The sequence below is a fragment of the Salmo trutta genome, chromosome 4 (genome assembly GCF_901001165.1).
Source record: "Salmo trutta chromosome 4, fSalTru1.1, whole genome shotgun sequence".
Taxonomy (NCBI): Eukaryota; Metazoa; Chordata; class Actinopteri; order Salmoniformes; family Salmonidae; genus Salmo; species Salmo trutta.
Window position 1 is genome coordinate 17,667,613 of NC_042960.1, and position 17,052 is coordinate 17,684,664.

Genomic DNA, 17,052 nt, shown 5'->3' on the forward strand with positions numbered 1-17,052 from the left:
TTTATCGATGTGCCCTTCATCAAGGTGCTTAAACCTAATTTCTCCTGTAAGTCGCTGTGGATAAGACCGTCTACTAAAATGACAAATGTAATGCTCAAGCCCAGTCAATTTGGTTGGGAATTATTGATGACAGCAATATTCAAACGTTGTCTCTTATTGTCAAGCATTAAGTCAGGAATAACAAAATCTCCAGTCCCTGCCGGTGACAAGCATAGCCATAACATGATGCTGCCATCATTGACTCCACATTACTGTCCTGTATAACACAGTGAAAAGGAAGCCTGTGTTACAAAATCCACTCCAAAGGCCATGTAAACAGTAAAAACCTGACTCTGGGATAGTTGTATTATTCAGCGGGACAATTACACAAATGTTAATGCCAAAGACAGACCATAGTGACTTTCCAAGAGGTGTTGATTGTTCCTCAGTGGTCTTATCTCAGTCCTGACTTAAATTTGCTTAAAAATCTGTTTAAATATTGTTGTCCATCAATGACTCCCAACCAAATTTATTGAGCTTGAGCAATTTTGACAAAAACAATGTATATATGTTGCCCTGAGAGTTGTGCAGAGCATAATTTTATTCTAAATGATTCACTGCTGTGATGGCTATCAAAGGTGCTTCCACCAAGTATGAATGAAGACATACACAATCAAGACATGTTATTGGTTTGAGGTTTTTTATTCATTTAGAAATGTTTATATCATTTTCTTTCACTTTTAAAATGTGGAGTAGGTTGTGTATTTAATTCCTATTTATATTTCATTTTAATGCTGCAGAATGTGAATATTTTCACTAGGAATTGTATGTATCCTCCATTGAAATGATTTTAATCATACTGTCTGTAACAAGCGTCGTTGTAGGTAGACCAAAATGCAGCAGGTATATTAATCATCTTCTTATTTATTGAAGAAAAAAAAAACACTTGAACAAAACAAATGACGAAAACAGCCCAGTACAAGGAACAACCACCCACAAACACAAGAGAAAATTAACCCACTTAAATATGGCCTCCAATTAGAGGCAACGACAACCAGCTGCCTCTAATTGGAGGTCGTTCCAAAACCCCAACATAGAAATAGAAAAACTAGACAAACACAGAAATAGAAAATAAACCAAAAACCCCGAAACACACAAACCAAACACCCCCTGCCACGCCCTGACCAAACTACAATAACAAATAACCTCTTTACTGGTCAGGACGTGACCCTGTCAGAAGTACATTTTTTGTATTAGTATTATTATTTTTAAGAAATAATATATTTAAACCCAGTACTTTGTCATAACTCAGACAAACAATGGAATATCAAATCATGTACATCTACATTGACATTTTAGTCATTTATCAGATGCTTTTATCCAGAGCAACTTGTTAGCGCATTCATCTTAAAGGACTAGTTCACTATTTTACAACTTGATGTTAGATGGTTACTTTTCCTGAAAGTAGTCTATGGACCAGGAGAAACTGTAATCCTTGGTTCAGTTTTCTTTATACAACCATTACAAATGTCTGCCATCTTCAATCACTGCTAGCTAACAATCAATGAAAATGTTAATTTTTTTTATAACAAAATGTAACAGTTGTACTTGCTAGATCATACTAGCTAAGGACAGGTCTCCATTCTAAAGCCCTTAGACATGTTGCATGTTGGTCTTGATTTTTCCATTTTGTCATTGTATTGAGTAATCCTATCGTCTGTTGTTTTTCAAATAGTTTTACAAAACATAACTATTTTATGTAATTTATCAAAATTACGTCAATAACATACAACAAATTCAAAACCGTCGAGGTTATACTTTGCATGTATTAGCCAACAGGCAAATGTGTATGAGCTTTAGAAAGGAGAGCTGTCCTTAGCGCACAACCAGCATATTTTCTCCATCTGATTTGGACATGCTGCTGTCCAATGCACGCGGTACAGTGCACTAACTAGACCACAAGGATGTGTAGCATTGGAATCTGAAACAAAAGCTGTATTGTGGCAGCTGACAGGACACCATGGTCAATGGAAAATATTTAGCTGTCAGTCTCTTGATATTAATATATTTACATTTTTTAACAGGGGGACATCATTATCTAAATACCTTTCAACAGAATTAAAGAATATATGATTCTGCTAGCTTTTATTACAGTGTACATCAATAATCTCACTACAAGTAACAACAAGTTGAACAATTGTAGTGGTTTTGAATACCCTTGTGTCTCAGACGACAAACCATATACACCTGGGAATCACTGAATAACACTCATGTCAAAAACTATATCTCTGACCACGTGTTCCTGTCTTTAACATGTCTGTTCTATTGATGAGCAGTATTGTTGGACATGTGTCTCATGTGACATGTTTTAACCCTCATCTCTTAGTTCAATATTGTTATTGGGTGTGGGTCATGTTGTCCAGGGCTAAACACAGGCAGAAATTTGTATGATGTCACCACATTCCAAAAAGTGTAGATATGTGACTCTGTATCAACATTATAAAAAGACAGAGATTGTTTATCACAGTCTAGAAACACTCCTACCACAGAGAGATCTATCACAGGTACTGAAGTTGGAGGGTCAGTATTGACATGGAAACCCTTTCCTTCTTCATAAGAGAGAATCCAGAATCCATGAAGAGGTGTTACACGGACTGTAGATGTTCTCTCAGCATTATCTTTGGCCACTCCAACATACCATGACAGTTGCCCACAGTCACCCACTGTTTCATCCCTCACCTTAACTTCCCAGTAGTGTTGTTCTGATCCGAAACTCTGATTAGCCAATACATGAGGATGCCTTCGATCGGTTTCTTTTTCTTTGATGTACTGAGCTGTCTTTCCTTCTTGAGTCACTCTAATAGCACTGTGAGCAGTTTTTTCATCCATAGTAATGTTCTCTGAGGGAAGAGAATATGGTTTTATTCATTGACATCCAATATTAAGATATGTAAGTAGTGTGATCTAGGCCTACTTAATTATTATCTTAAAGGGATAGTTTGGGATTTTGGCAATAAGGCCCTTGATCTAGCTGTCCCTGTACATTTTCAGTCACTGCGCTAACACTACTTAGCATTAGCTCGCCAAACTACCTCAAACTTCCTTCATACTGGAAGGAGACATTAAAATGGTATCTGACTCTGGCAAAGTAGATTAAAGGCCTCATTGCCAAAATAACTATCCCAATAAAAGGGAAGTAATCAACATGATTGCATGGCCAAATCAACTCAAATAAAGTAAATTATTTGTTTTGGGGGACTTTGAGTGGTTCTGGACCGGTTCCGACAGACATTTTGGTGTACAAAGCTCTCTGTGAACGTCGTAGGGTACCATGTCTTAAGGCGTCAGCATGCTTATTAATGGTGATTTGGCGACTGCATGCCCATATCTCTCCCGTATTACCATGGATCACAGTTTATCCTGGCTCGTAGACTAAGGAACCATCTAACATTAAGTTGAACTTCCCCCTAAACGTAAACAAAAACATGTAACAATTTTGGCACAGTGTTTTTCCTACCTTTGAATCCTTTCACCTGGCGCCAATCTGCATATAAACAAATACCAAGTAAATGTAAAACGCAATGTTACAATGAAGATTGTGTAGGAAAATAATGTTAAACATTTTTACCTTGTAGATTAATTCCTTCTTTGACGGGTTGTTCCTCCTGACTGTTTTCTGTCACTAACAGGGCACATTCATAATAAAAATAGTTAGGTAAATATATTCCAAACCAAACTAAGAAATTAGGCATGATTATCAATGTTATGCCATAGTTTATGATCAGTAATATTCATTAATTACCTTTAAAAAGTATTTTTGTCTCTGTTGAGTGAATTCAAGACAGCGTATAAATATAAAAATAGGAATAAAATTGTTGAACAGAGTCAAATCTAAACTTGAGATATTCGACTTAGAAATTTGAGTTCAAAACATATCATATGAGAATATCTCCCACAAGAATGTATCCAGAATGAAACAGTTAGCTTACCTGATTTACTCTGTTCAAGCTTAGTTTGATCTGAAAAACAAATCCACAATCAAAATCATGTTAATATAAAATCAATCATGTTTTATGTTACAACGTGTCACATCTAATTTCATCACACAGATTAGATTTCACATATTTACAATCTGTATGGTTTTTGCTTTTCTGTGATGAAAACAACATGAAAGACCCTGAAAGATAACAATAACGACTGTTGAAAGGTTTTTAAATAAAAATCTTTGTTAACAAATCTCTATACAGTAATGTTATTATCATTGACATACTGTATATTGCTGTTAATGACAAGAATGTTTTTTATACCTCTATGTTTGAGCAGAATGCAGACCACAGTTGACAGAGCACAGAGAAGGAGCAGAGACAGGACCAAAGTCACAATGAAAGCTTCTCTCCAGGCTCCTGCACACAGATATTCAACATGAACCAAATTCTTGTAAAAATCCTCGTAAAACACAGATGGGCTTCTTAAGCATGTTCACCTCAGTTTTTGTGGGGGTGAGTGGATATTTGGATACAGTGCCTATAGAATGTAGTCATTGCATAAGTATTCACCCCCTTTGTTTAGGCAAGCCTAAATGAGTTCAAAAGCAACATTCAGCTTAACCAATCACATAATAAGTTAGACGCTCTGTGTGAAATAACAGGGGTGTCATGATTTTTCATACATTCAACATCTGTAAGGTCCCTCAGTCAAGTATTGAATTTCAAGCACAGATTCAACCACAAAGGCCAGAGAGCTTTTCAAAAGCCTTGTTTAGAAGGGCAGTGATTGGTAGATGGGCAACAATAACAAATCAGACATGGAATATATCTGCATGGTCAAGCTAATAATTATGCTGTGGATGATGTATTAAACCACCCAGACACATGAAATATGCAGTCATCCTTCTGACCTGAGCTGCAGAACAGAAAGAAAACTCCTTAGGGATGTCACCATGAGGCCAATGGTGATTTTAAAACAGCTACAGAGTTCAATGGCTGTGATGGAAGAAAATTGAGGATGGATCAACAACATTGTCATTTAGATTATTGTGGAGTCACCTCAGAGTGAAAAGAAGAATACAAATATAAATATATATTTTTTAAATTCCCAAACCAGCATATGCATCTAACAAGGCACTAAAGTAATACTGCAAAAGAAACACGGCAAAGGAATACACTACACGCCTACATGCAAAGCCTTATGTTTGGGGCAAATCCAACACATTACTGAAAAACTGCCTCCTTATTTTCAAGCATGGAGGTCACTGCATCATGATATGGAATGCTTGACATCAGCAAAGACTGTGGAGTTTTTCAGGCTGAGAATAAATAGCACAGCCAAAAATCGTAGAGGAAAACCTGCTTCAGTGTGCTTTACACCAGACACTGGGAGAGGAATTCAACTTTCAGCTGGATATTCCCTACAACACAAAGGCAAATCTACAATGGAGCTTCTTACCAAGAAGACACTGAATGTTCCTGAGAGGCTAAGTTACAGTTTTGACTTAAATCTGCTTGACAATCTATGGCAAAAATTGCTGTCTAGCCATAATCCCCAACACCTTGACAGAACTTGGAAACTTTTGAAAAGAATAATGGGCTTCAGTTTCTTGGCAATTTCTCACATGGAATAGCCTTCATTTCTCAGAAAAAGAATACACTGAAGAGTTTCAGAAGAGAGTCTTTGTTTCTGGCCATTTTGAGCCTGTAATCGAACCCACAGGCTGATGCTCCAGATACTCAACTAGTCTGAAGAAGGACAGTTTTATTGCTTCTTTAATCAGCACACAGTTTTTAGCTGTGCTAACATAATTGCAAAAGGGTTTTGTAATGATCAATTAGCCTTTTAAAATGATACACTTGGTGTGACGTGTGCTCCCTCTCCAGCTTCTAGGTCACCAGCCTGCTCGTTATGGTGCACACCTGTCACCATCGTTTCGCGCACCTGCGCATCAACACTCACCTGGACTCCCATCACTTCCCTGATTACCTTCCCTATATATGACACTGATCTGTGTCATGTCTGTGTGTTGTTCATGGTTTCTTGTTTTGTATTATGTTACATTTATTAAAACACTCACTCCCTGAACTTGCTTCCTGACTCTCAGCACACTCGTTACACTTACACTCAAAAACAAGGACATTTCTAAGTGATAACTTTTGAACGTTAGTGTATATATTCTTATTCCATTCCTTTAGATTTGTGTGTATTAGGTAGTTGTTGTGGAATTGTTAGATATTGCTGCACTGTCAGAACTAGAAGCACAAGCATTTCGCTACACTCGCAATAACATCTGCTAACCATGTGTATGTGACCAATAAAATTTGATTTCATGTGTTTCTAACATGTATTGACTCAGGGGGGTGAAGACTTATCTAATAAAGTTATTGTATATTGGTGTTTTATTTTTCATTCGTCTTTTAAAAACATGATTGCATTTTTCTTCCACTTTGACATTCAAGTATTTTGTGTAGATCATTGACAAAAAAAGGCATTTAAATCCATTCTAATCCCACTTTGTAAGACAGTAAAATGTGAAGAGATCCAAGGGGGTGTAGTCTTTCTACAGGCACTGTATGTGGATATTTTACTCTACTATTTTCATTGTTATTATTCAGTATTGATTAATGTACTGCATTGTTGAGGGAGGTAGCACATAAGCATTTCACTGCACCTTTTATACCTGCTGCAAACTGTGTGATGAATACATTTGATTTGATATGCTGTTTGTGTAGAAGACACACTTACCAGGTTTGTGAGGAAGGATTCTACTCTCTCTCTTCTCTTCCTCAGACAGAGAGACTGTACAAGAGAGCCAATCTGAGTCTGAGGGAGAACACAGCAGCCAACTACTGACACTCAACAAGCCCTGAGAATCTGTTAGAGAGAGAAGGGGGTGATACACAACCATTTATTATGAGAGAGATTCCCTCATAGATACATTTTTGTGATGTATTAAAATTGCATAGTGCCTGGTTTCTTAAGACTGGACTTACAGAGGTTAACAGCCTCTAAGTACTCGCTAGAGAACGCGCTGTCGGGCGTCCTCTTTATCCTACATATCAGATTCATATACTGTGTTATTAGGGGTGTGACAACCTGGCTATACTTGTATTCGTAAACGGAGCCTTAAATTCACAGTTACTTTGTCACATCCTGACCAGTAAAGGGGTTGTTTGTTATTGTAGTTTGGTCAGGGCGTGGCAGGGGGTGTTTGTTTAGAGTGTTTCTGGGTTTTTTGGTTCATGTTCTATGTTAGTGTATTTCTATGTTCGTTCTAGTTAGTCTATTTCTATGCTTAGTTTATTGGTTTGACCTTCAATTGGAGGCAGCTGTTTTTCATTGCCTCTAATTGAAGGTCCTATTTAAAAGGGGTGTTTTTTCTATGGGATTTGTGGGTAATTGTTCCGTGTTTAGCGTTGAGCCTTACAGGACTGTCTTCGTCATCATCATCATTGTTTGTTTTGTTTGTTTGTTTGTTTGTTTGTTTGTTTGTTTGTTTGTTTGTTTGTTTGTTTGTTTGTTTGTTTGTTTGTTTGTTTGTTTGTTTGTTTGTTTGTTTGTTTGTTTGTTTTTGTGTTCACGTTCCTTTGAATAAAGAAGATGAGTTTACACATTCCCGCTGCGTTTTGGTCCAATTCCTACGACGAGCGTGACATACTTGTGATCGGGAAAAAACGAAAGTGTTTTTTATGCCTAACTAGATGTTGGAAAAATGTCTCATCTCCCTGTAGGCTTATAGACCAAAAAGCTAGGAGCCACTGAGGTGTGTGACTCTGTCTGTGTGTCCTTTCCTTAAAATTTTCAGTAGGCAGACACATTCTTTCCCTACTCTCGCTTCACTTGTTAGATATTATGCACATTGATAGCCTGCTAGAAAACATCCTTGCCTATTGATTTATCATAGTAGCAGGCTAACAGGAGGCAGCAACAATCTAAATGATCAGACCGAAATATGCGATGAGAAGTGATTGGGTGAAATAGACTGCTTCGCTCTATCCAATTAGATGAGCAGGATCAATGAACAGCCCTCCGTTCTCTTTCTTAAACCAGCTAGTTTAGTTATTTAGTGCACGATGCTGAGGAGGACGCGCAGTTGCATGCTTTCTTGGTGTTCACAATTCTTCTTCATCATCATTACACTATTGTTCTAAATTCAATCAACCTCTTCATCCTCCTCATCATTCAGTTCATTCAAATGTAATTGTAAAGTCAAGTGCACGATTATCAGTTTCTATCGCCAATTCATCTATTGACCGCATTCATTCAGTGAGGAGAGAGAGGCATATTAAGTCCCAGGTACCAATGCCCAACAGCGCATTTGTCTTGGCTCCTTAAGTTAGGAATCGGTGTGAAAAAGTAAACAGGTTCTATATACTTTTCTGTTTGTGATTGAAAAATTCTGACAACCAAGCATGTAAAATATAACTATTTAGGAGGAGAAAATTGCTTTCAAAATGGCAGATGTATTTTTATAAAAAAATCTAATGGAAGGTTCTAGTGTTGAGGCTAAGTTCATCTTTAAAACCTTTGTAGGAGCATCATTATATCTTTGAGCTGTTTCCTAAAACCATCGTTACTTAATTAAGTTGCACTTGAAAACACTCGTAAGTTAAGAACTGACTCAGACCACACGTAGAACAGGTAAGTGCGTCTTTAGATTATGTTTTGCCCTCCCACGAATCACCTGTATTACTGTAACCGCTGATAACTTTAGAACAAAACTGAATTCAAATACAAAGTTTACAAAATCTTTGCAATTTTTTACAAACAAGTAAAGGATACATATTTTTTTTAATGCATTTTAAAGTAAATATTCATAGGCTGCATAGTCCTAGATTCATATTGCATATTCAATCAATTGAGTTATATTTTGGTATTGCAGGCTAAAGTAATTTTTCATTTTGTGAAACTACATTATCATTATACATTGAGCTTTAAGAGTATTGGGAAAGTGACTTTTGTTGTTGTTTTGGCCCTTTACTAACAGGGCCAAAGATACAATGAATATGAGGTTGAAGTGCAGACTGTCAGCTTTAATTTGAGGGTATTGCCATCCATATTGGGTGAAGCGTTTAGAAATTACAGCACTTTTTGACATTGTCGCCCCATTCTGGGGGTCCAAAAGTATCGGGTCAAATTCACTTATGTGTATTAAACTAGTAAGAAGTTAAGTATTTGCTCCCATATTAATAGCATGCAATGATTATATCAAGCTTGTGACTCTACACATGGTAAATCATGTAGTGTCATTTTGGAGTCACTTTTATTGTACACTGAACAAAAATATGAACGCAACATGCAACAGGTCATATGAGGAAATCAGTCAGTTGAAATTAATAAATAAATAAATAAATAAAGCCATAATCTATGGATTTCACATGACTGGGAATACAGATACGAATCTGTTGGTCATAGATACCTTTAAAAAAGCTAGGGGACTTGATCAGAAATCCAGGGTGGGATAAATGTAGGGGCTTACCGTCGGGGGCCCAAGAGTCAGCAGAAAATAAATAATAAAACAATGGTAATGAAAAAATATTAGAATTGAGGAAATACAGTGCATTAGTAAAGTATTCACACTCCTTGACTTTTTCCACATTTTGTTACTTTACAGCCTTATTCTAAAATGTATTAAATAGTTTTTTTCCTCATCAATCTTCACACAATACCCCAATATGACAAAGCAAAAAGGTTGTTAGACATGGTAGACCAAAAACTAAAACATCACATTTATGTAAGTATTCAGACTATTTACTCTGCACTTTGTTGAAGAACAGTCTTCTTGGGTATGACGCTAGAAGCTTGGCACACCTGTACTTGGGGAGTCTCTCACATTCTTCTCTGCAGATCCTCTCAAGCTCTGTCAGGTTGGATGGGGAGCGTCGCTGCACAGCTATTTTCAGGTCTCTCCAGAGATGTTCAATCAGGTTCAAGTCCGGACTTTGGCTTTGCCAAAATGACATTCAGAAACCTGTCCCGAAGCCACTCATGCATTGTCTTGGCTGTGTGCTTAGGGTTGTTGTCCTGTTGGAAGGTGAACCTTTGCCCAGTCTGAGGTCCTGAGCGCTCTGGAGCAGGTTTTCATCAAGGATCTCTGTACAATGCGCCATTTATCTTTCCCTCGATCCTGACTAGTCTCCCTGCCACTGAAATACATCCCCACAGCATGATGCTGCCACCACCATGCTTCACCTTAGGGATGGTGCCAGGTTTCCTCCAGACGTGATCCTTGGCATTCAGGCCAAAGAGTTCAATCTTGGTTTCATCAGACCAGAGAATCTTGTTACTCATGGTCTGAGAGTCTTGAGGTACCTTTTGGCAAACTCCAATTGAGCTGTCATGTGCCTTTTACTGAGGAGTGGCTTCCGTCTGGCCACTCTACCGTAAAGGCCTGATTGGTGGAGTGCTGCACCTTCTGGAAGGTGCTCCCATCTCCACAGAGGAACTCTGGAGCTCTGTCAGAGTGACCATTGGGTTCTTGGTCACCTCTCTGACCAAGACCCTTCTCCCCCGATTGCTCAGCTCTAGAAAGAGTCTTGGTGGTTCCAAACTTGGGTTCTTTGGGACCTTCAATGCTGTAGACATTTTTTGGTACCCTTCCCCAGATCTGTGCCTGCCTCGACACAATCCTGTCTCTGAGCCCTATGGACAATTCCTTCGAACTCATGGCTTAGTTTTTGCTCTGACACGCACTGTCAACTGTGGGACCTTCTATAGACCGGTGTGTGCCTTTCCAAAACATGTCCAAACAATTGAATTTACCACAGACTCCAATCAAGTTTTAGAAATATGATGATCAATGGAAACAGAATGCACCTGAGCTCATTTTCGAGTCTCATACCAAAGGGTCTGAATACTTATGTAAATAAGGTATTTCTGTTTTTTATTTTTAATACATTTTCAAAAATTTCTATAACCCTGTTTTTGCTTTGTCATTATGGGGTCTTGTGTATAGATTGATGAGGGGGAAAAGTATTTAATACATTTTAGAATAAGGCTGTAATGTAACAAAATGTGGAAAAACAGAAGGGGTCTGAATACTTTCAGTGAATTTGTCCCAAAACATTTGGTCCCCTAAAATAAGGGGGACTATGTACAAAAAGTGCTGTAATTTATAAACGGTTCACCCGATATGGATGAAAATGGCCTCAGATTAATGCTGACAGTCGTCCAAATACTTTGTAGCTCACTGTATTATAGACTAAGCCATTAGAATATTCCTTCTCAATATCAGTCGTCAGTGTTCATTCTAATGTTAAGGTAAGAATTTGAATAGAGAAAGCTGATCCGGGAGCAGCGCTGCCTTTCTTTCAACCCTATAATTATCGACTCTCCAATGACACACTTAGCGAACTTTCTCTCTGTGTGGTGTTTTGGGAAACGGATGTTAGGTCTACATCTTTGACCATTGTATTAACTGGAGAAGGAGAGAGAGAGGGAGAGAGAGAGAATTTCTAGTGATGATTTATTACTGTCTATGTAATTACCTGAGGTGAAGAGTACATGTTCATTTTTTATCTCTGTCCCCTCTTTGTTTCTCCAGGTGAGTTTAGGTTGTGGTGACCATCCCTCTGATGAACAGGTAACGTTCACCTGACCTCCTCCTCCACTGGCCACAGAGAGAACTGGGGCGCTGCCTGTCACTGATAGAGAGATAAGGGAGTGTGGAGGCAGGCTACAATGATGTAGGCTAAACAACAATTGTGAGAAACGATTGTATCACATTTTCCTGTGGATTACTTTGAAGTTGTAAAAATAAGTGCCACCTTATTGTGAGTATTCTATATTTTATGTAGAGTTCGGTGCAGTAATGCAGATGTAAAATCATGTTGGAACCGTTTCAGCCATAAGCCTCTTACCATTCATTGAGAGATACACGTTGGCCTTTTCGTACCACCTTTCATTGCTGACATGGCACACATACTCCCCCCTGTCTTCCAGTGTGACCCTCTCCAGTGTCAGGGACACGTTCCCTCTCTCCAGCCCCCCAGTTAGAGACACCCTGCCCCTGTACCGGGGGTCCACAGGGGCCTCCTGGATCTTGTGATCTTTGTACAACAAGGCAGGGCTGTTGGAGTTCTCGGACCGGTACCAGCGCACCTCCAATGGCTCAACATTGAAGAGAGGCGAGAGTTCACAAGGTAGAGTGACAGAGGCGTTCAACCGGGTCAAAATGGGACCATTAGGGACGGTCAAGGTGAAGACCTCTGGGGCTGGGTATAGGAGGAAAGAAATAAGAACGTATGATGAAGAATACTCATTCAAGTCCTGTATAGGTCTTTAATAACAAAGAAATTGTTTTAGTGGGTAAATGGAAACTAATGTAATTAACAGAGTAAACGTTCTCACCAGGTTTTTGAGCTGTGATGGTAACAGTGAAAGCAGCCAGTAACAGCACCCTGAGGCATACCCCTGTGTTGAAGAAAGAGGACAACACTGTTACATTACCCAGCTAAAAGGATTAATAAATCACATTTTGTTTACATTATCATGCCAAGTCATAAAAAAAGGTTGGTCAATATATTTTTATTGCTCCTTTATTTAACCAGGTAGGCCAGTTGAGAACAAGTTCTCATTTACAACTGCAACCTGGAAATATAGCAATGAACATTGGACTTTCACTGATCCTACATAGAACATACACTGTAGAAAACCATAGTAATAGAAGCTGACTGATGTGAAGTTAATGTGATACCATGTAAAGCAGTATGAGATAACATGAAACTACACAAGTGTTCCAAAAACAAGTTTTCACATGATTTTACATGTGAAATTTCACGTGAAATCATGTGATTTTCCACATGTGAAATCATGTGGTTCATCTGTAAGTGGAGGGATTCATATAAGAACACCATTATTCAACAATAACAGGAAGGGTGGTAATCACACAGCATTATTAAATGCTTGTGTACCTGATTGCATGGTCCCTCCACCTTCATTTCCTTTTATTATGCGGTTGAAAATGGACGGGATCTTCTGGTAGATTAATGGCTGAATCTGAATATCATAGTATATTAAAAAATTATTCAAATAATTATTCTTATACCTTGTAGACAAGAGTGGTAATAGACCAGCGAGAAAAAGAGGGAGTCTGTCCACTCCTTCCCTTAGAGTATGACATTATCTTCACGTTCACCACATCTGTTTATTGATTTTCAAGTTGGCTTTCTACCACAGTTTGTGCTCATCATGAAAGGGGACCCATTCATTGAAGGGTAAAGTACAGTGCATTCGGAAAGTATGTAGACCTATTGACTTTTTACCACATTTTGTTACATTACAGCGTTATTCTAAAATAGATTTTTTTTTTAACTAATCCTCATGATACTACACACAATACCCCAAAATGATGAAGTGAAAACAGGTTTTTAGAAATGTTTGCACATTTATTACAAATAAAAAACTGAAATTATTTACATGAGTATAAGTATTCATACCTGATGTTATATGACTCGAATGTGAGCTCAGGTGCATCCTGTTTCCATTGATCATCCTTGAGATGTTTATAGAACGTGATTGAGTCCACCTGTGGTAAATTCAATTGATTGGACATGATCTGGAAAAGCACACACCTGTCTATATAAGGTCCCACAGTTGAACGTGCATGTCAGAGCAAAAACCAAGCAATGAGGTCAAAGGAATTGTCCGTTGAGCTCTGAGACTGGATTGTGTAGAGGCACAGATCTGGGGAAGGGTACCAAGCCATTTCTGCAACATTGAATGTCCCCAAGAACAGTTGTTGTCTCCGTCATTGTTAAATGGAAGAAATTTGAACCACCAAGACTCTTCCTAGAGCTGGCCGCCCGGCCAAACTGAGCAATCAGGGGGGAAGGGCTTTGGTAAGGGAGGTGACCAAGAACCCGATGGTCACTCTGACAGAGCTCCAGAGTTCCTCTGTGGGGATGGGAGAACCTTCCAGAAGGACAACCATCTCTGCAACACTCCACCAATCAGGCCTTTATGGTAGAGTGGCCAGACGGAAGCTACGCCTCAGTAAAAGTCACATGACAGCCCGCTTGGAGTTTGCCAAAAGGCACAAAAGGACACTCAAACCATGAGATCCAAGATTATCTGGCCTGAATGCCAAGCGTCACGTCTGGAGGAATCCTGGCACCATCCCTACGATGAAGCATGGCAGTGGCAGCATCATTCTGTGGGAATGTTTTTCAGCGGCAGGGACAGGGAGACTAACCTGGATCGAGGAAAAATGAATGGAGCAAAGTACAGAGAGATCCTTGATGAAAACTTGCTCCAGAGCACTCAGGATCTCAGACTGGGGCGAAGGTTCACCTTCCGACAGGACAACGACCCTAAGCACACAGCCAAGACAACGCAGGAGTGGTTTTGGGACAAGTCTCTGAAGGTCCTTGAGTGGCCCAGCCAGAGCCCGGACTTGAACCTGATCGAATATCTCTGGAGAGACCTGAAAATATCTGTGCATTGACGCTCCCCAACCAACCTGACAGAGCTAGAGATGATCTGCAGAGAAGAATGGGAGAAACTCCCCAAATACAGGTGTGCCAAGCTTGTAGCATCATACCCAAGAAAACTCAAGGCTGTAATCGCTGCCAAAGGTGCTTCAACAAAGTATTGAGTAAAGGGTCTGAATAGTGAATACTGATGTAAATGTGATATTTCCGTTTTTACCTGTTTTTAGCTTCTCATTATGGGATATTGTGTGTAGATTGATGAAAAAAAAATATATTTAATCAATTTCAGAACAAGACTGTAACATAACATGTGGAAAAAGTCAAGGGGTCTGAATACTCTCTGAATGCACTGTATACCAATCAAGCAGTATGGAATTATGATCAATGTTTCCTCTATACTGTACGCAGAACAAATATCAGCATGCGCAGAGAAGCACAAGACTGAGCTTCGCTCAACTTTCTAGAGTTTTCCCCTTTAGTTAACACTATCAATGTTTCGCTCTACCTTGGGAATTGTGCTCGAATCAATGCAACGTTAGTCACTTTCAATGTCACATACCAAAACAAAACAAATTATGCAAGAAATTTTCTTGTAGGCAGAGCGCATCGACGTAGGATTCTATTGCATTGACAAGGGGGACTCAGGCCCCTACTCTACACAGACTGGTGCGCCATAACCAATCAATCAAAGCTGCAGTAGGCCTATATGTAAATAGCCAATGCAATATATGGATATGTGCCACTCACTTTGAACTGGACTGTGTTTACAGTATGAGCGGTCAATTGTAAATGTGCTTGTTTTGAGATCAAAGTGAGAGCTGCATGTAGCCACTTGTGCACATTTGTTCATATTCTTTGCTAGTTAGTTATTAGCCCAGTTATACCTAATTTCTAGTCATCAATTGGGGAATGGTACTGCATCGCAGTGCTAGCTGTACCACTAGAGATCCTGGTTCGAGTCCAGGCTCTGTCGCAGCCGGACGAGACTGGGAGACCCATGAGGCGGCGTACAATTGGCCCAGCGTCGTCCGGGTTAGGGAGGGTTTGGCCGGCAGGAATGTCCTTGTCCAATCGCGCTCTAGTGACTCCTGTGGAGGGCTGGGCGCATGTACGCTGACACGGTCGCCAGGTGTACGGTGTTTCCTCTGACATATTGGTGTGACTGGCTTCCAGGTTAAGCGGGCATTGCGTCAATAAGTAACAATAATTAAAACATCTCTTTGAACTAAGTCATTGGTCAAAACTGACAGGAGACTACTCAGAAATTATCACTGTTTAAAGATTAAGGTAAGGGGAAGAGCAAAGAGAAAGAAGGTATTTGTAATGGAGAGGTGGTAATCATATAAAAAATGCCTTTGTACCTGAGCGCGTGATCCTTCGAATAGTTTCCATTGCACGATCAAAATTACCTTTGGAATCTTCTGATCCCTCTATGACCGACTGACAAATCAGTGTTTGTATACTAAATGTTAAATATCAAGTTTGCATTCTATCAATCAAAACAAAAGACTGAGAATCACTTAATTCTCCCTCTCCCGTAAACTCCTCTCTTTCTCACTGTCAATACTTTCACTTTCTCTTTTCCATCAAACACACCTAAGGCTTATTCATTTACTAACTGTTGAGAAACATAGTGCCTTCAGAAAGTATTCGTAATCATACCCCTTCATTTACTCCACATCTTGTGTTACACCCGGAATTCAAAAAGGATTACATTGATTATTTTCACCTCACCATTTACACACAATAGTCCATAATGACTAAAGGAAAACATGTTTTTAGAAATGTTGGCAAATGTATTGAAAATTAAATACAGATATCTCATTTACATAAGTATTCACAGCCCTGAGTCAATACCTGTTAGAATGACCGTCAGCAGCGATTACAGCTTTGTCTTTCTGGGTAAGTCTCTAAGAGCTTTGTATTGAATTGAGCCTGGATTGTACAATATTTGCACATTATTATTTTAAAAATTCTTCAAGCTCTGTCAAGTTGGTTGTTGATCATTGATAGACAGCCATTTTCAAGTCTTGCCATAGATTTTCAGGAATATTCAATGTCGTCTTGGTAAGCAACTCCAGCGTACAGTATATTTGGCCTTGTGTTTTAGGTTATTGTCCTGCTGGAAGATGAATTTGTCTCCCAGTGTCTGTTGGAAAGCAGTCTGAACCAGGTTTTCCTCTAGTCTGTGCTCAGCTCTATTCCTTTTCTTTTAATCCAAGAAAACTCCCTAGTTCTTGCTGATGACTAGCATATCAATAACATGATGCAGCCACAACCATGATTGAAAATATGAAGAGTGGTACTTAGTGATGCATTGCATTGGATTTGCCCGAAACGTAACTCTTTGTATTCAAGACATAAAGTCAATTTCTTTGCCACATTTCTTGCAGTTCTACTTTAGTGCCTTATTGCAAACAGGATGAATATTTTGTAATATTTTTATTTTGTGCAGGCTTCCTTCTTTTCACTCTTGTCACGTCCTGACCAGTAATAGGTGTTATTTGTTATTGTAGTTTGGTCAGGACGTGGCAGGGGGTATTTGTTTTATGTGGTTCGGGTTGGTGGTGTTAGTTGTAGGGTGTTTGATTTAGTATTCCGGGTTTTGGACACTGTTCTATGTTTATGTATTTCTATGTTCAGTCTAGTTATT

At 39.0% G+C, this 17,052-nt stretch overlaps 1 protein-coding gene across 1 annotated transcript; it reads right to left on the bottom strand.

Moving 5' to 3' along the window:
- Positions 1 to 1,283: 1,283 nt before the first annotated feature.
- Positions 1,284 to 16,135, bottom strand: LOC115191951 (butyrophilin subfamily 3 member A1). The gene is made up of 12 exons (XM_029750010.1): positions 15,761 to 16,135; positions 13,407 to 13,495; positions 12,319 to 12,381; positions 11,829 to 12,182; positions 11,457 to 11,612; positions 6,715 to 6,843; positions 4,287 to 4,382; positions 3,969 to 3,998; positions 3,782 to 3,802; positions 3,608 to 3,661; positions 3,497 to 3,523; positions 1,284 to 2,879 (listed from the first exon to the last, which is right to left on the bottom strand). Exons 2-12 carry the CDS (start codon positions 13,459 to 13,461, stop codon positions 2,362 to 2,364), a joined length of 1,503 nt encoding a protein of 500 aa, XP_029605870.1. The 5' UTR covers positions 13,462 to 13,495; positions 15,761 to 16,135; the 3' UTR covers positions 1,284 to 2,361.
- Between the last annotated feature and the right edge of the window lie 917 nt (positions 16,136 to 17,052).

Excerpts from the sequence above, each read along its gene's own strand:
- LOC115191951 (XM_029750010.1), bottom strand. The coding sequence starts at position 13,461 with ATGATCAATGGAAACAGGATGCACCTGAGCTCACATTCGAGTCATATA. Across the intron at positions 12,183-12,318 it reads CATCACAGCTCAAAAACCTG|CCCCAGAGGTCTTCACCTTG; the intron begins GTGAGAACGTTT and ends TCCTATACCCAG. Across the intron at positions 3,524-3,607 it reads AGAAGGAATTAATCTACAAG|ATTGGCGCCAGGTGAAAGGA; the intron begins GTAAAAATGTTT and ends GTTTATATGCAG.